Source organism: Aethalodelphis obliquidens, unplaced genomic scaffold (genome assembly GCF_003676395.1).
Source record: "Aethalodelphis obliquidens isolate GAN/ISIS:26980383/991018 unplaced genomic scaffold, ASM367639v1 scaffold38, whole genome shotgun sequence".
Taxonomy (NCBI): domain Eukaryota; kingdom Metazoa; phylum Chordata; class Mammalia; order Artiodactyla; family Delphinidae; genus Aethalodelphis; species Aethalodelphis obliquidens.
In genome coordinates this window covers 4876561-4895928 of record NW_020837982.1, presented here as the reverse complement: position 1 = coordinate 4895928, position 19368 = coordinate 4876561, and the positions used below count along the sequence as shown (strand labels likewise).

At 39.3% G+C, this 19368-nt stretch overlaps 1 protein-coding gene across 1 annotated transcript in view; it reads right to left on the bottom strand.

Annotated features, from left to right (window-relative positions):
• EFCAB5 (EF-hand calcium binding domain 5) overlaps window positions 1-19368 on the bottom strand; it is a 117338-nt gene that overhangs the window by 48202 nt on the left and 49768 nt on the right. Inside the window, exon 9 of the mRNA XM_027130495.1 lies at window positions 10110-10265. Within this exon, the coding sequence (XP_026986296.1) occupies window positions 10110-10265 (156 nt within the window). The remainder of the gene's footprint in view (window positions 1-10109; window positions 10266-19368) is intronic.

Sequence of the window (19368 nt, the reverse complement as noted above, 5' to 3'; positions counted from 1 at the left end):
ATGGCTCACGGGCCCAGCCGCTCCGCGGCATGTGGGATCTTCCCGGATCGGGGCACGAACCCGCGTCCCCTGCATCGGCAGGCGGACTCTCAACCACTGCGCCACCAAGGAAGCCCCATAATATTTTAAAAATTCCTCAACGTTATAATATATATCAGTAGTTATTCTCTTTCATTGATGAGTAGTAATTCCACTGTGTGGCTATACTACCGTGTGTTTATCCACAAGTTATGGACCTCTGGGTTGTTTCCAGTTTCGAGCTGTTACGAATGAGGCTGTTAAGAACATTAAATATGTCTTTGGGTATACATATGTTCAGGTTTCTCTCATTCCATTTTATTTCTCCTAGGTAAATATCTCGGAGTGGAATTGCCGGTTGATGGGTCATATGGTAAGTATATGTTTAACTTTTTAAGAAACCACCAAACTGGGAATTCCCTGGATGTCCAATGGTTAGGACTCCCAGTGCTTTCACTGCCGAGGGCACGGGTTCAATCCCTCGTCGGGGAACTAAAATCCTGCAAGCTGTGTGGTGTGGACAAAAAAAAAGAAAGAAAGAAAGAAACCACCAAACTGTTTTCCAAAGTGGTTGTTCCATTTCTATCAGCAATGTATGAGAATGCTGGTTGCTCTACATCTTTACCAACACTTGGTATTGTCAGGCTTTTTAATTTTAGTTACTCTAGTGGGTGTAATTTTTATCTCATAGTGGTTTTAATTTGCATTTCTCTATGACTATTGACACTGAACATATCTGCATGTGCTTACTGGACATACATATATCTTCTTTCCTGAAAGTTAAAAATAAAATCCATGGCATTTTGATTAGATTGTTTCATTAAGTTGTAGGAGTCCTCTATGCACTCTGGACACACAACTTTTGTCATTAAATCTATTGTAAATATTTTATCCCAGTCTATAGCTGTCTTTTCATTTCCTCAATAGTGTCTTTCAGAGAACAGAATTTTAAATTTGGTGAAGTCCATTTTATCAAATATTCCTTTAAGGTTCATGTTTTCTTCTGGAAGTTTGTGATTTTAAACATTTAGGTCTAAAGGCAATTTCAAGCTTATTTTTGTGTTTGGTGTGAGGCAAAGCTTGGAGTACAACTTGCCCCCCCCCACCCCAAAGTCGGTAGCCAGTTTTTCCAGCACCATGTGTTGAAAAGATTATCCTAGGAACCTCTGTTGAAAATCAACTGACCACGTACATGTGGTTACATTTCTTGCTATTTGGTTCCACTGATCTATTTGTCTGTTCTCACGCCAATACCATGCTGTTTTGATTTCTGTAGATATATACTAAATCCTTAAATCAGCTAGTGTAAATTTTCCAACTTTGTTCTTTTTCAAAATTATTTTGGCTACTCTGCATCCTTTGAAATTCATGAACATTTTAAAATTAGCCTTGTCAATTTCTATAAATAAGCTTACTAGGATTTGGATTGGAATTGTGCTGAATTTATAGATCAATTTGGGAACTGACTAAACACAGTGAGTCTTTTGATTCATGAGTATGGTCTCTGAGAGAAATGAGGACTGGTCTCTTCAATGAATTAGGTTTTTTATTTCTCTCAGTAATGTTCGGTAGTTTTCAGTCTATGGGTATTGTATATACTTTGTTCAATTTATCTGTATTTCATGTGTGTGATTTAGGCATTTAAAATTTTCATTTTCCAATTGCTCATTGCTAGTATATAGACATACAATTGATCTGTATGTATTGACCTTACGTCCTGAAGCCTTACTAAATTCACGTATATGTTCTAGTGAATTCAATTTTTATATCCCTTAGGATTTTCTACATAGAAGATCATGTAATCTTGAATTAAGAGGATTTCTTTTTCTTTTCATGCCTATTTCACTGGCTAGTACCTCCACTACAATGTTAAATAAAAGGGGTGAGGATGGACATCCTTGCCTTTTCCCTGATATAAGGAAGAAATCATTAATTTTTTCACCGTTAAGTATAACTGTAGGCTTTCCATGGATGCTCCTTAACATTTTGAAAAAAATTCTATTTCTAGTTTGCTGAGAGGTTTTTAAAAAAAATCATGAATGTGTGTTGAATTTGGTCAGATGGCCATATAGTTTTTCTTTTTTTAGTTTCTTAATATGGTTAATTGCCTTGATTGAATTTTGAATATTAAACCAATCTTACATCCCTGGATTACACTCCACTTGATCTTAATATATTACTTGTTTAATATATTGCTGAACTAATTTGCTAAAATTAACTTAAAGATATTTGTATCTTGCTCATGGAAGATATTAGCCTACAGGTTTTTTTTTTTTCCTTGAGATAGTTTTGTCTGGCTTTTATATCAGAATAATCATGGTCACATAAAATGAGTTGGAAAATGTTCTCGCTTCTATTTTCTGGAAGACTTTGTGTGGGTCTGGAATTATTTCTTCCTTAAATGTTTGCTAGGACTCAGCAGTAAAGCCTCTTGGCCTGGAGTTTTGTTTGTGGAAAGGTTTTTAATGACATTAATTTCTTTATACATATGAGAGTATCTAGGTTTTCTATTTCTTTTCGAGATAGACTTGGTAATTTGTGTCTGTCAGAGAATTTGTCCACTCAATCTAAGTGGCAAATTTATTGGCATAAAGTTGTTCATAATGTTCCCTCATTGTCTTTTTATTTTATTAAAAAAATTTTTTTTTCTTTTAATATTTTTGGGCCATGCCACACGGCATGAGGGGTCTTAGTTCTCTGACCAGGGATTGAATCCATAACTCCTGCAGTGGAAGGGCGGAGTCTTCTTATTTATTTTCTTCCTTCCTTCCTCCCTCCCTCCCTCCCTTCCTTCCTTTTTTTGTTGGCTGCGTCTGGTCTTAGTTGAGGCACGCGGGATCTTTCTTTGCTGCATGCGGTCTTCTCTCTAGTTGTGGCGCAGGCTCTTCTAATTGTGGCGTGCAGGTTTTCTCTCCCTAGTTGTGGTGCATTGACTCCACAGCGCGTGGGATCTGTGGTTTGCAGCATGTGGGCTCTCTAGTTGAGGCACGCAGGCTCAGTAGTTGTGGCACAGGCTTAGTTGCCCCGTGGCATGTGGGATCCCAGTTCCCCAAATACCAGGGATTGAACCCGCATCCCCGGCATTGGAAGGCGGATTCTTTACCATTGGACCACCAGGGAAGTCCTGGAAGGGCAGAGTCTTAACCACTGGACTGCCAGGAAAGTACTCCCCCGCCCCATTGTCTTTCCGTTGCGGAGCACAGGCTCTGGACGCGCAGGCTCAACAGCCATGGCTCACGGGCCCAGCTGCTCCGCGGCATGTGGGATTTTCCTGGACCGGGGCACGAACCCGTGTCCCCTGCATCGGCAGGCGGACTCTCAACCACTGCGCCACCAGGGAAGCCCCCGCCCACTTTTTGACTGGGTTGTTGTTTTTTTGATATTGAGCTGCATGAACTGTTTGGAGATTAATTCTTTGTCCGTTGCTTCGTTTGCAAATATTTTCCCACGTTCTGAGGGTTATCTTTTTGTCTTGTTTATGGTTTCCTTTCTTGTGCAAAAGCTTTAAGTTTAATTAGGACCCATTTGTTTATTTTAGACTGATCTTATTTTCTTATATAAGCACTCAAAGCTATAAATTTCTAAGCACTTCTTTAGTGGCATTTCTCTAATTTTATTACATTGTGTTTTACTTATCACTCAGTTTCAAATATTTCCTAATTTCTCCTGTGATTTTTTTTCCTCATGGGTTATTTAGAAGTGTTTCTAAATATTTGGGGATTTTCCAACTATCTTTCTCTTATTGATTTCTAACTTAGTTCTGCTGTAGTCAAAGAGCGTACACAGTGTGATTTTTTTTTTTTTTTGGCGGTACGAGGGCCTCTCACTGTTGTGGCCTCTCCCGTTGCGGAGCACAGGCTCCGGATGCGCAGGCTCAGCAGCCATGGCTCACGGGCCCAGCTGCTCCACGGCACGTGGGATCTTCCCGGACCGGGGCACGAACCGGCGTCCCCTGCATCGGCAGGCGGACTCCCAACCACTGCGCCACCAGGGAAGCCCTACAGTGTGATTTTAATTCTTTTAAATTTATCAAGATCTGTTTCATGGTATAGCATGTGATCATCTTTGTGAATGTTTCAAGTGCAACTGAAAAGTATGTTTTTCTGCAGTTGTTGAGTTGAATGATCTATAACACTCAAAGTCAAGTTGGTTGACAGCATTTTTGAAGTATTTTATACCCTCGCTGATTTTCTGTCTACTTGTTCTATCAACTGCTAAGAAAGTAGTGTTTAATTCTCCAATTGTAACTGCAGTTCTGTCATATTTTGCTTCATGTACTCTGAAACTCTATTAGGTGTATAGACAATTAGAATTATTATGTCTTCTTATCAAATTGACCCCTTTATCATTATACTGTAGCCCTCTTAATCCTTGGTAATACTCCTGTTCTGAAGGCTCCTTTGTCTTATACTAAAGTAGCCAAAAGATTTATCTTTTTCCATACCTTTACTTTTAAACTATTTGTATCTTTATATTGGTTTTATCCAGCCTCACAATCTCTGTCTTTAGACTGCAGTGTTTAGTCCATATTCATTTAAGTAATTATCACTATGGTTAGCTTTAAATAGACCATCTTGCTACTTGGGTTTTTTGTTTGTTTTTGTCCCATTTCTTCTTTCTTCTTTCTTCTTCCTTCTTCTTCTTCTTTCTCTTCCCCTTCCCCTTCCCCTTCTCCTCCTTCTTTCTTCTTCTTCTTCTCCTCCTTCTTCTTCTTCTTCTTTCTTCTTCTTTTTCTTCTTTCTTCTTCTTTCTTCTTCTTCTTCCTCTTCTTCCTCTTCCTCTTCTTCTTCCTCTTCTTCTTTCTCCTTCTCCTTCTTCTCTTCCTTCTCCTTCTTCTTCTTCTCCTCCTCCTTCTTCTTCTTCCTCTTTCTCTCCTTTTTTTGCTTCTTTTCCTGCCTTTTTAAAAAATAAATTTATTTATTTATTTTTGGTTGTGTTGGGTCTTCGTTGCTGCGCATGGGCTTTCTCTAGTTGAGGAGAGCGGGGGCTACTCTTTGTTGCGGTGCGCGGGCTTCTTGTTGCGGTGGCAGTGCAGGGGCTCTAGGCTTGCAGGCTTTAGTAGTTGTGGCACACAGCCTCAGTAATTTTGGCTTTCAGGCTCAATAGTTGTGGCACATGGGCTTAGTTGCTCCATGGCATGTGGGATCTTCCCGGACCAGGGCTCGAACCCTTGTCCCCTGCATTGGCAGGCAAATTCTTAACCACTGCACCACCAGGGAAGTCCCGTTCCTGCCTTCTTTTGATTATATTTTAATATTCCACGTTATTGCCACAATTGGTTTAATAGCTATACCTCTCTTTTTTCTAGTAATTGCTCTAAAATTTAACATTATGCATCTTTATCTTATCACAGTCTACTTTCAAATAATATTATATACTTTATGCCTAATGTAAGAAACTTATTTCTATTTTCTCCCATCCATTATTTTTGCTATTGTTGTCATACATTTCACTTCTACATATATTGTAAACTTCACAATACATTATTAGTTTTGCTTCAAAGAGTAAATGATCATTTAAATAACATTTTAAATGAGGAGAAAAGTCTTTTATAACCACTCAGGAATTTTCTTTTTCTCTCTCGCTGCTTCAGTTTGGATAGTTTCTATTGCTATGCCCTTATGTTTACTAATATTTTCTTCTTCAGTGTCTAATTTCATGCTAATCTTATGTAGTAAAGTTTTAATTTCACATATATATATTTTTTATCTCTAGGGGTTTAATTTGGAACATGGCTGGTTGAAACAAGAAGCTAGTGGATGGCACTGTGGATTCAAGATCCTGGTTAACACTTAAAAGATCATTGCTCCTCACTCAACAAAGCATGGCGCTCTCCCTCTCTCTCTCTCTCTCTCTCTCTCTATATATATATATATATATATATATAATATATATATATAATATATATATGTATTTTTAAATTAATTAATTTATCTATTTTGGGCTGCATTGGGTCCTAATTGCTGCACATGGGCTTCTCATTGTGGTGGCTTCTCTTGTTGCGGAGCACGGTCTCTAGTTGCGTGGACTTCAGTAGTTGTGGCTCACTGGTTTCAGTACTTGTGGCTAACGGGCTCTGGAGCACAGGCTCAGTAGTTGTGGCACACGGGCTTAGTTGCTCTGCAGCATGTGGGATCTTCCCAGACCAGGGCTCAAACCCGTGTCCCCCTGCATTGGCAGGAGGAGTCTTAACCACTGTGCTACCAGAGAAGCCCCAATATATATTTTTAATAGCATCCTCTGACTAAGAAGTAGTATTGCTTTTTTTTTTTAATGCTGTACCTAATTCTGAAAACTTCAACTGAATAAATATCTCAGAGGAGAATTTCTGCCTTTAAGGACCACTCTGAATGGTGGATTCTGAGCCTCATTCCAGTTAACCACATGTCTTGTTATAAACATTTCTCTACGCTCATGTAGCTATAGATATACAAACATGTGTACCAATGTATATGTACATTTTTGTTTGCTTTACAAAAATGGGATTTTATTACATACATTTCTCCATCTTTTACTTTTTTTTACTCATTAATAATATATAAAAATCCTCCAACTCAGCTGGTGTAGATCTATTCAATTTGTATAAAGGCTGCATGATATTCCAAGATGTAGATGTACCCTCATTTAAAAAACATTTCCCGGGCTTCCCTGGTGGCGCAGTCGTTGAGACTCCGCCTGCCGATGCAGGGGACACAGGTTCGTGCCCAGGTCCGAGAGAATCCCACATGCCGCGGAGCGGCTGGGCCCGTGAACCATGGCCGCTGAGCCTGCGCGTCTGGAGCCTGTGCTCCGCAACGGGAGAGGCCACAACAGTGAGAGGCCCGCGTACTGCAAAAAAAAAACCCATTTCCCTACAGATAAACATTCCCTTTATCTATCCCTCTCTCTCTCTTTTTCGTGTGTAAACAGTGCCATAGGAATCATCCTTGTACGTGTATTTTCTATCTACTGGTGCTTTTATTTCTTTGGGATAAAAATTTCAGGAATGGGATCACTTGGTTGAAGGATGTGTATAATTTTAGTTAAATAGGTATATCCAGATTGCTTTACAAAGATACTATACTATTAAATTTTCACCAGGAATGTGTGAGAAAATGCCTTTCCTCTATCCCTACCAGCAATAGGTATTATCATTTTGTTTTATTTATTTATTTTTGGTATTGTAATTTTAAAATGTTTTTGCTCATCTGTTGAGTATGCAGTGATTCTACATATTCTATGTTCATATCCTTTGCCCATTTTTCTTTGGGGGCTTACACAGTGTCCTACCATCAAATAAAGGGGCAATTAGTTCAGTGCCAGTAGTACTTGTTGATTCTGACCATATGGAGTTCGTCCCACTGAATCATTTGGAAGTGGACCTTTTTTTTTTTTTTTTGGTGTTTTTTGTTAATGCCCATGGTTCTCCTTGTCCCAACTTCAAGTGTTGGACACTTCCTGGGGGTACTTCCAGAACTTTTACTGTCATCTCTGCACACCCACCCCCTTTACACACAGGTATTTAGGAACACTCATTATCTTTCCTCTAGCCACAGGAGTGGGACTACCCTCAGGCTCATCCACCTAGACCCCTCCTTCTGCAGTGGCTAACCTTCCTCTTTAGTGCCATGTTGCATTCAGGACTTCTCAATGAAGCTTGCAGTCTCTGAGCTACACCCAGGAAATGATGCATAATGATCATTATGCATAATGATGCCCTGGTGTTCTTAAATTTCTCCTCAACCTACTTGGAATTTCTAAGTGTCTATAATGTTGCCTTCAACATACAACCCTGGTTGGGGTATAAGGGTGTAATATCAGATATTAACTCTGACTTAGGGTTCCAGGCAACCCCTAAGCAGTAGTCACAACCCCTCCAACCTCCTTCTCCCATCAGCTGGTCACAACTTCCCACTGACAGAAAAAGTGCTTTGATGTCATATTTTGCATTCTTCTTCACCCTATGATTCTCCATTCTTTCTCAAGATCCCAGTATTTTCAATTGAAAGTAGAGGATTTTGAACTCTTGTCTCAGCTCCTCATTGAAAATTTTCAGAAACTCAATTAACTTCTTTGCTCTAGACTGTATCTACCTTCCTTCGAAGATCAGCACATAACTATTGTTTGAACGATGGGAAGAAAAGCAAAAAGCATAAGCAAACCTGAGTTATTCTTCTAAATATTATCCCACTGTGTGGGATATCCCACTATGTGAGGTAATGTTTTGTACTGCACATGAGTTGGTATTAAGTTGGCCAACAGAGAATAGTTGTTCTCCAGGCATTTGTCAGGGAGTAAAATCTTGACCCATGTTACCCAATATTTATTATTAGCTCTGTTAAAAGAAACAATTTTCAAGGATTGCCTGAAAAACACACAGACATTTCAGATTTTATAAAATATATTCCTGACAAGCCAAATTAGTAGGTATCTGAGAACCTAGACTGTAATGCATTGGCTCCTTTAAGAACTGCTTTTTCTGAATTGCTGTCAGGTGTGGTATCATTTACCTACAGGTAAGGTGGTTTTAAGAAACTGTTCTGGTTTTCCCTGGTGGTGCAGTGGTTAAGAATCCACCTGCCAATGCAGGGCACACAGGTTCGAGCCCTGGTCCGCGAAGATACCACATGCCACAGAGCAACAAAGCCTGTGTGCACAACTACTGAGCCTGCGCTCTAGAGCCCGCAAGCCACAACTACTGAGCCCTCGTGCCACAACTACTGAAGCCCATGTGCCTAGAGCCCGTGCTCCACAACAAGCCACCACAATGAGAAGCCTACGCACTGCAACGAAGAGTAGCCCCCACTCACTGTGACTAGAGAAAGTCCGCGCACAGCAACGAAGACCCAACGCAGCCATAAATAAATAAATTAATTAATTAAAAAAAAAAAGGGCTTCCCTGGTGGCGCAGTGGTTGGGAGTCCGCCTGCCTTTGCAGTGGACACAGGTTCGTGCCCCGGTCCGGGAGGATCCCACATGCCGCGGAGCGGCTGGGCCCGTGAGCCATGGCCGCTGAGCCTGCGCATCCGGAGCCTGTGCTCCGCAACGGGAGAGGCCACAACAGTGAGAGGCCCGTGTACCGCAAGAAAAAAAAAAAAAAAGGAAAGAAACTGTTCTAATAAAGTCATTTTTTCACTTATTGTACGTCCAGCATAAAGATGTTCACTTCATCACTTAGGGCTCCTTTAATGGGTACTTCCAGAAGAAACTCCTGACTATACTTTTTATCCCAAATTTTTGCACTTCTTCTTAGCTCCAGTTTATATTTATCTTAAAAGCATTGTCAGTAGTGTGTTTCGTCATGTTTCCCTTTCACATTCACTACTAGGAAGATTAGATTCAGACCTGTAGACAACCAGAGCAAATATTTAGGTCATTCTGGTATGCATTTTGGGCTTTGTTCCCAGCTTCACTTAGTATCCTGCCTCTTATTTTTTTCTCCTTTCACCCTACTTTTAATCTATGTTATTCTGTTGTATTTTATCTATTCTTATAAGCTTCCTTAAATCTTTTCAGTAACATGGGGATACAAACAAATAAATATAAGGTTCATAAACAAATATATTTCAGTAAAGTTTGTATCTATTTTTGCAAATCCATTTGGTATCCTGGCACACTAATGCCTTCCCAAATCCTATTTCTAGAAATACTTTATGATATAAATGTTTCTTGTTTTTAAGAAGCAGAATAAAATGTGGTAGGCTTTCTATTCCCAGCAGCTCTTTTCTATCGGAAGCCACCAGCAAAGAGAGTAAGCAAAAACAATTCTAAGCAAACTGTTCTTAAGAATGGGAAAGAAACTTAGGGACAAGTTATAAATCATGAAATACAGTGCCACTCGAGCGGTAATCTGTGATGAGAAAGGCAGAAATTGAGAATAACATCTAGAATGTTATAGCAACTTGAGAAAGTAAATGATAATAAATCAGATTTGAATCTGATAATAAAACGTGAATTGTATTTTGTATGTCCTTTTTCCCTCCTAGTAATCCATTTTCATCAGTCCACAACAGGTTGGATATTAAAAACATCACCACCACCAACAACAACCTAAAAACGGGTCCTTCATAACAAATAGTCTGAGAAGCACTGCTTTAAGGGTCTTACCTTACCTTCCCATGGTCACAATGTAAGAAGAGTTCAGCAAACATCTGTCTCCGCATGTCAGTTTTTATAACCTCCCTGAATTCATCTGCACAGTGGCAAAGGTGCTTAAGGAGCTCCTCAAACATTTCACTTTTAAAGCCTGCAATGTGAGAATAGATGAACTGTGGAGAAAAAGAGGATAAATGATTGATTTAAAACCGTGCTCTTTACTTGGATTTTTTCCAAGGATTCAGTTGATGTGCATGAAATTATTGACTGCAATTTTTTCCATATCATTTGCTTGTCACTTAGATAAAGTATTTTCCTGTTAGTGTTATTATACAAGGTTATGCTGCAGAGAGAGGTGATCAATACAGTCCCCAACACCATATACAAGCGGGACTAGATATTTTTGGAACAATTTCCCTCTAGATCACATCAGTCTTATATGGGAGCAGTTTTAACCTCACAGTATGAAATAGCAGCAGTCATAAAATGTGGCCTATAAATGAATAGCTCTAAAAATTGAATGTAGTTTTTCTTTTGATGTAGGGGATATAAGAGCATGTGTGCTCCAAGACTGGCTACATTTAATTATTGGAGTGAAGGGATGGGGAGAGTGGGTGGTTTTTTTATCTTCTGATTTTGCAATAAAGTATCCTTTGTCCATGATTTGTTTTTTCTTTTGAAAGTCTAGAATCTGAAAACACCTGTGCTCTTGGGCTATTCCTCTTGAGCCCTGTTGAATAGATTCCCAGAAGTGGGATTGCTTGCTTAGAAGGTAAACGCATCTGTACTTTTGGTAGGTTTTGACATCAGGCTTGTACCCTTTTGCACTCCCACCACTAATGAATGAGTGGCTGTTTCTCTTCAGCCTCATCATCAGTGTGTATTGCTTTCCACATTTCTGATAATTTGATAGGTCAGGAACATTACAATCTTCATCTACACGTGACTGTAAGTATCTTGTGATAGAGAGCAGTGTATCAACCACTGGAAGAGTTTCTGAGTGAACTCCTCTTTAGGTGTTAGCCTACCTCACAAGTCAATGATTTCTTCCTCTGCCCCAAGCACAGTGGCAGTCAAATTTGTACTGAATGACCCTGCTTCCATAGCTAGAAATGATTAGGCCATGGGAGGATACTTATCCTAAACAAACTCATTCAGATTCTCTATACTGCGAATTGAGAATTAGGACTGGGGAATGGCCAACTGATCTCTGAGAGGGGCTGGACCTGTGAATGTAAACTTAAGATTTGTTGGGAGGCCAGATTTCTCCATGTGAACTAAGGATGCAGAAGAAGTCTGTACACAGAGACAGATGAAACAAAAAGCAGAGAGAAGAGAGTCTTGATGTTCTCCAACTCCCTATCCCAGTCTCTTCCTGAAGCCAGAACAAATTCCTGCCCTTGCTTTCTGCACATTGCATTTTCAGCTACGTTAGCTCAGGTTGGTTCCTGTTTCTTACAATTAAAGAATAACAACTAATACAGTTTGTTTGAAATGGAACATTTTGTTGGCATGTTTCATTGACATAATCTTTGAAATGAAGATTATAGTCGATATTTCACTTCCTCATTAATATCATATAGGCAAATTTAGGATATATTATGTAAGAGAAATATTAGACTTGAATCCATGCTAATGAATCATAAACCATCATTCAACTGGCTTAGAGATCAAAAGAGGAAAATTTAAACAGAGCAAAGGAGCTTTTCTAAATATTTCATTTCCTTAACTGCCTAAACAACCTAATTGTCATTATTCTTGATGGATTAGTGAGCATAATTAATTCTTTTCTGTTACTTGGGAAGCAGAATAGTATACCGGTTAAGACCTCACATTTTGTCTGGGGTCAAATCCCAGTTCCCATATTTACTGGTTGAGTAACCTGGGATGAGTCACTGGACTTCCCAGTTCCTTAATTTGTTCCCTAATAGCTATCACAGTCGCTATCTCACTGGGTCATGGAGAGGACCCTGTATATGTAGAGTATAGGTATTTCATGCAATAAGTTCTCTGCAGCCATCGCTCTTGTCTCCTTTTGAACTAGGTAAGAAATTGATCAAGAAGGTTTTCTTTATAAAATAAAAGTCCTCTCAGCTGACATACGTATCTTAGAAGGAAAAACTCAATGAGATCAGTGGTTCTCAAAGTGTGGTCCCTTGAGAGCTTGTTAGAAATGCAAATTTGGGGACGCTACTCCAAACCTACTGAATCAGAAACTCTGGAGTGAGAACTAGAATCTGTTTTTAGAAGCCCTCTGGGTGATTCTTATGCTCAAACTCACTTAAGTTTGAATTAGATGGTCTAAGGCAACTGGTCCTAAGTATACCAGTATTCTAAGATCCTATTGTTCAATCCTTAATGACTTTTTGCTTGAATAGTAGGTACTTTTCTAAATTACTGATAAGGTAGAATTTCCAAATAATTGACATTTTCTGGCAATATTGTGGCTCAGTGCTCTAATGCTGAAATAAAAATTACTGATTCATGAAAAGATTCATCTTGTTTTGTATTAAGCTTTTGGGAATTGACCTCAAAGCCATATGAATTTTCTGGCTGTGGGAATGCTATTAAATCAAGAATTAGTTTAACTGTTTCTCCAAGAGACACTTTAACATTCTAGATTTATAGCCTATGGCTTTTCTGAGTGAGCATATTCCGTAAGCATGGGCTATATGACATGAAAGACAACCAGATGCCAACTGAACTACAAATCAAATTCCAAATAGAACAATTATAGCAGTTTGCCAGTATCTCCTGTAAAAACAGAAAAAATGAAAACATATGGTAGCTTTTGTGTTTTCACATCCTCCCAAGGAATGAGTCAATTAATATCCATAAGTCCTGAAATAATTGCTTAGATGAATTTAAGAATATGATTAACTACTAATATCCTTCAGTTTAATCACTTTGTGAGCTGTTAAACATTAAAACTGTACTTAATTAAGTTGTCTGTGTGTGCTGGATCCCAACATAATGAATTCTAAGATTTTCCTTTCTGACAGGAAAATCAAAATGTTGAGAATGCAGTAAATGTCATACTTAACAGGTTGGTAGCTACTGTTAGATTCTACAGCCTTGGGATTCACACTTATTTAATTATAGACATACTGGAAGATTGATGAAGTAGGTGATCTGAGAGCAGTAGGAAGAAAACTATGTTTGGAGACTATTTATGTTAGGTATTAACTTCCAAATTGTGTTTGGAAGCCTTGGTAGTAAATAACGTTTTCAGAAATGTCTGCAAGCAAGAACTATAGAATATTGAAATACACATAGTATATTTGCTATCTATCATTGAAGAAGTGATATGTTCATATAGCATTTGGGCAGAAAATTAGCTTTCCAGTCTCAGACAGGGAACTTTTAAAAACAATTAATGCTAATTATATATTCAACAAAGCAGAAAAATGTTCTGATCTTTAAAAACTTTGCTTAACAAATGAATTGAACAAAGGCCTCATTTAATATCCAATAATACTAAAAGTGACAGACTGAAACACACAGTCTAACCCATACTGGTGAAAGGTGGCTTAGGCAACGTTATGGGTTTAGTGGTGTGCCCCCAAAATTCATATGTTGAAGGCCTAACCCCCAGGACCTCAGAATGTGACTGTATGTTGAGATAGGATCTTTAAAGAGGTAATTAAATTAAAATGAGGTGACTAGGGTGGGCCCTCATCTGACTAGTACCCTTAAAAAAAGAGGAAATTTTGGGACTTCCCTGGCGGGGAGCCCACTGTTTAAGACTCCCCACTTCCACTGCAGGGGGCACAGTTTCGATCCCTGGTCAGGGAACTAAGATCCTGCAAGCTGCACGGTGCAGCCAAAAAAAATTTTTTTTAAAAGAGGAAATTTGAACATGTACAGAGGGGAAGACCACGTGACGGTACAAGGAGAAGATGGCCATCTACGAGCCAAGGAGAGAGAGACTCTCAGAAGAAATCAACCCTGCCAATTTCTTGTCTTGGACTTCTAGCTTCCAGAACTGAGAAATTAAATTTCTGATGTTTAAGTCACCCAGTCTATGGTACTTTGTTATAGCAGCCCTAGCAAACTAATACAAACAATAAGGAATTGCTGATCAGACAGTTCCTTGAGTTGTGTGTTTCTTACAGTTGAAGACCACCTGGGAAGACACACACCAACTTGGAGGATAGTTTACCATAGGCTCTCCCATTTCCCTGGCTTAAAATTCCCTTGTTTCCTCCTAAGGTTTCCTCAGGTAGTTTCACAACATATTGCTGCCTCTACCTCTCCCAAAGCCATCATTCTTCCATCTTCTGTCCTTCTCTGCCATAGCTCAAAGCACATGGAAAACAAAATGAGCAAAACAAAACAAACAAAAATTACAAAATACAGTTGAACTAGAGAGAATAGAAAGCCACTCAGATGCATACCATCTCAAGGAAAATGCACAGCCTGGACTTAGTAGAATATGTTAAAGTATAATCTTTGGGTACAGCTGATGAAGCCTCTCTATTTAAAGTTTAAGCTTTGAGCTGTGTCAGTTTGAAGGCCTCAGACTGTCTGATTGATATAAAACAACTGAGCATAAGGAAGTGACCATCTCAAAGCAGACCACTTTGGAGCAAGAACAAAGAATCCCATAAAAGAGAGTCTAGGCAGAGGCCTGGCTCTTATTTACACCTGGCCAAGGGATACACTGGTTCCTCAGTGTGGCAGAATCAAAACTTAACATCTAAATCCCACTGTATAGTAAATTGCAGTTTTGTATATAATTATTCTTAAGCCCATTTTATAATTCAGGTGTAGACCTCAGACTGCTTGAAGCCTATGTCTACTGAAGGATGCTGCTGGGAAACTGACCCTCAACCTTAGCCAGTTCCACAGTAAACAGGAAGGTGTTGGGTTGTTTTCACTTGTCCTTGGTGAGCAGGTAGATACGTGGAGATCATCCACAATGATCAGGTGGGAGATAAGGAAAAAGAAAAGCAAAGTAAGCAAAGTAAGCTCCTCAATTAGGGTGACCAACTGACTCACTTTGCCTGGAACTTTCCTGGTTAAGCACTGAAAGTCCCATATACTGAGAAATCCCTCAGTCCCAGGCAAACCAGGATGGTTTGAAACCCTCTACTCTGATTCATGCCAATAGTCTAATCCCTGTGGGGAACTCGAGGGATCCTCTGGAAGCATGCTGTGTTGTATCCTGCTTTATATAACAAACTTTCTCTGTAAGTATCTGTAAACGAAACTTTGCAGGCGTTGTGTCTGTGGCATCTTTTCATCTCCAATCCACTGGGACAAACATAAAGCAAACTATATAGAGAGTTATTATTCTGTGGTATGCATTCACCCATTCTTTATACTTCTGTTGTATTTAGATAATTACAAGATAAAGAACACCTAAACGTTTGTTACAAATAACTGGGAATGGTGAACACAAATGACAATCTGAGTCAAGATTCTGGTGCCTAGAGTGAGCAGAACTGATAAGTAGGCCACATACCCCTAGAGAATAGTTCTTTAAAAGGATTCACTCTTGTCTGAGAAATCTATACTTTGTATTACTTTGAGGCAACAGTTGCAGCAGTCCCCAACCTTTTTGGCACCAGAGACCGGTTTTGTGGAAGACAATTTTTCCATGGCGGGGGGTTGGAGGGAGGTTGGTTCAGGCGGTAATACAAGCGATGTGGAGCGGCAGATGAAGCTTCGCTGGCTCTCTGGCCTCTCACCTCCTGCTGTGCGGCCTGGGGGTTGGGGACCCCTGGTTTAGGGGACTAACTGTGAAACTGCATCAGGGAAAGAACATCCATCAGTCAAGGGCCGATTGCTAGTATCAGTAGAAATAGAAGTGTGTCAATCTCTGGACCCCCCAGAGGTGGGAAAGGATGATCTGCATTGATAAGAGGACAGCCTCCTTCAGTTCCTCACTGTGGGGTCTTCGGAGGCTCTCTTCTACCTGAGGCTATCCTTACCCTTTACTCCATGAACCTTGTCATACTAAAGGTCTCGTATATAGTCATCACCAATGGATTAGAAATAAGCAAGTTCCTTTCCCTGGTAGTGCATGGTGATGCCCTCTTCTTTTTTTTTTTTTTTTTTTTTTGCAGTACGCGGGCCTCTCACTGCTGTGGCCTCTCCCGTTGTGGAGCACAGGCTCCAGACGTGCAGGCTCAGCGGCCATGGCTCATGGGCCCAGCCGCTCCATGGTATATGGGATCTTCCCGGAGCGGGGCACGAACCTGTGTCCCCTGCATTGGCAGGCGGACTCTCAACCACTGTGCCACCAGGGAAGCCCTGCCCTCTTCTTCAGGTAGCACTTTCCCCCACAGAAATAGTTACTTAATGATTATTAAGAACTCCATTTCAGGAACTTTGAAAACAAGGACCCCGACCACTATATAAAATATTACTTCTATTTGGAAAATGGGTTTCAAGTTCCAAACAACCAATCAACCTACAGAAACTTTTTTTGGAGAGGGGCATACAGCCATTTGTGGGACTATTATCAAAAAAAATTATGGGCACTTTTTGACAACTCAAGGTAATCTCTGCCTTAAAATGTACCAAGAAAAATTTAGACATACTTATCTCTCAGACTTCTCTTGAAACAGATTATTAGGAAATTCTTTACCAAAACAAAGGGAATTCATGGAGTTCAAAAAGTCCAGGAAATTAGGGCTTCCCTGGTGGCACAGTGGTTGAGAGTCCGCCTGCCAATGCAGGGGACACGGGTTCGTGCCCTGGTCTGGGAAGATCCCACATGCCGCGGAGCGGCTGTGCCCGTGAGCTGTAGCCGCTGGGCCTGCGCATCCAGAGCCTGTGCTCTGCAGCAGGAAAGGCCACAGCAGTGAGAGGCCCGTGTACCACAAAAAAAAAAAAAGTTTTTGGAAGTTAGAAAACACATTAAAATTTTTTAAACAATTGGAGAAACTTGAAAAATACATGCAATTTACAGCATAAACGGTAATGTCTTTAGTACATAAAGAGCATTTACAATTCCATAAGAAAAAATAAACATCAATAGGTAAGATGGGCAAAGGATGTGAACAGATAATTCACAGAAGAAAAAAATTTTAATTGCACAGAAAAATATTTAACCTCATTAGTAATCAAAAAGATAAAAGTTAAAAAACAAAATGCCATTAAATTGCAGAGATTTCTTATATGCAATAATGCCCACTATTGGTGAGAATATGGTGCTTCGAAAGCTCTCACATATTGCTAATGGGAGAACAAATCAGTATAATCAAAAGCACAGTTTGACAATAGATACCCAGATCCTTCCAATGTTTATTCTTTGACCTAGTAATTCTTTCTGGGAACCTATTCTAAGGAAATTACTGTGTCTTAGCTCGGGCTGCCATGACAAAGTACCACAGACTGGGAGGCTTAAACAGCAGAAATGTATTTACTCACAGTTCTGCAGGCTGATAAGTCCAAAATCAAGGTGCCAACAGGGTTGGTGTCTGGTGAAGGCTCTCTTCTTGGGTTTCAAATGGCTGCCTTCTTGCTATGTCTTCACATGGCCTTTCCTTAGTGCATGCATGTAGAAAGAGAGAGAAGTCTTTCTCTTTCTCTTCTTATAAGGTCATCAATCCTATCGGATTCGAACTCCACCTTTATGACTTCATTTAACCTTAATTACCTCTGTTAGCCCTATCTCCTAAAAAAAAATCACATTGGGAAGGTTAGGAATTCAACATGTGAATTTGCAGGGGGCATAATTCAGTCCACATCAAGCTGTAAACAAAAGTTTATATGCAGATGTTAATCATCATATTTATAGTGAATAATGAGAAATGTCCAACAATAAATAAATGATTAAATAAATTATAATAATTATATTATAATGTTTCCATTAAAATGAATTATGGATTAAAAATTTTTTCTTCTTTATATTTTTAATTTTCTAAACTGAATATTACTTTCTTACTGAGATATAATTCATATACCATAAAATTCATATAGTATTACTTATATATTTTAAAAAATAAGAAAATTTTCTGAATTGCCCCATTTTAGGGAAACTAGTATAAGACAAAAAGGCAAGTAGCATCTAGAATCAGTGTCTTGCAAAGATATTTAAGTTACATTTATTACTACATTAAAGTGATAAAGCCTTGACTTTTTCTAAACCATTTAAATACTATAGTTTATTCTTCTGCATATTTTTCTTTGAGTAACTTTTCTCATTTGCGCTCACAAGATTTTATTGGGTTGGCCAAAAAGTTCATTTGGGTTATGGAAAAACTCGAAAGAAGTTTTTGGCCAATCCAATAGTTTATGGAGATGGCTGAGTGTTGGCATGGGGAAGCTAATGTCACTGACAGAAGATTTTTTTTATTATTTACAGTTTCCAAGAGAAGGGAGCATGTCATGCCATGCAAAGCCACAGAGGAAGCACCAGGTTTGGGTCTGGAGGCAGAAGCAGGAGTAAGTGGAAAGCCTAGGCCAGAGCCGTTTTGGGGATTTCCTCAGGAAAGGCAAGGTAGGGCAGAGTAAACAGTTTAGGATTGGCTAGCTTGAATAATCTCAGCAGGCCTTGGGGTACAGGGGCAGTCCCTAGTTATTTGGTATCTATCTGGCCCTGGGTTGATTTAGTGCAGGGGAAATATTGGTTTGGTGAGTGAGATTTAAATAAGGAGGTGGTTTAGAGTATGTGCTCTGGATCACGGAGGACATATAAACAACTTTGGCCATTAGTTTGGCCCTGTGACTAATGGATGCCAAATAGACAAATACAGAATCTAAGAAAACAGAACATAATTGAGACAGGATTGACAAATACTTATCTGTATGATAATCATTTCAAGGATTCCAGAAATCCTTCATATAGAACCTTGAAATTGTATATAGTGCATAGTCATCACCTTGCATGGAGCCAGGGTATAAGAGAGGAGGAGAAAGTTACCTTGACTCTGGGACTCAGAGAAAAACAAGGGGAATTAGAGGAGAGACATGAAAAAATATAAAAGCAGGCTATAGAAGACTTAGGACCCTGGTACTATTAAATTGCTTCTTTTGCTTATTCCACTACAGTAGAATCATACTTTCTCAGGTGTAATTTTATGTAGACTTCTAAGCCAAACTGCCTGAATACAAATTTCCCTAGCTCCACTAATTTTGAGACCTTGTACAAGTTACTTACCTTTTCTGTACCTTAGTGTCTTCATCTATAAAAGTAGGAATAAGGATTGCTGAGATTACCTGAGTTAATATATGGATAGCTTTGGACAGCACCTGGCCCATAGGAAATGCTTTGTAAGTTTGAAACCTCATTATTATTTGTAGAACCAGATTTCACTGAATAGA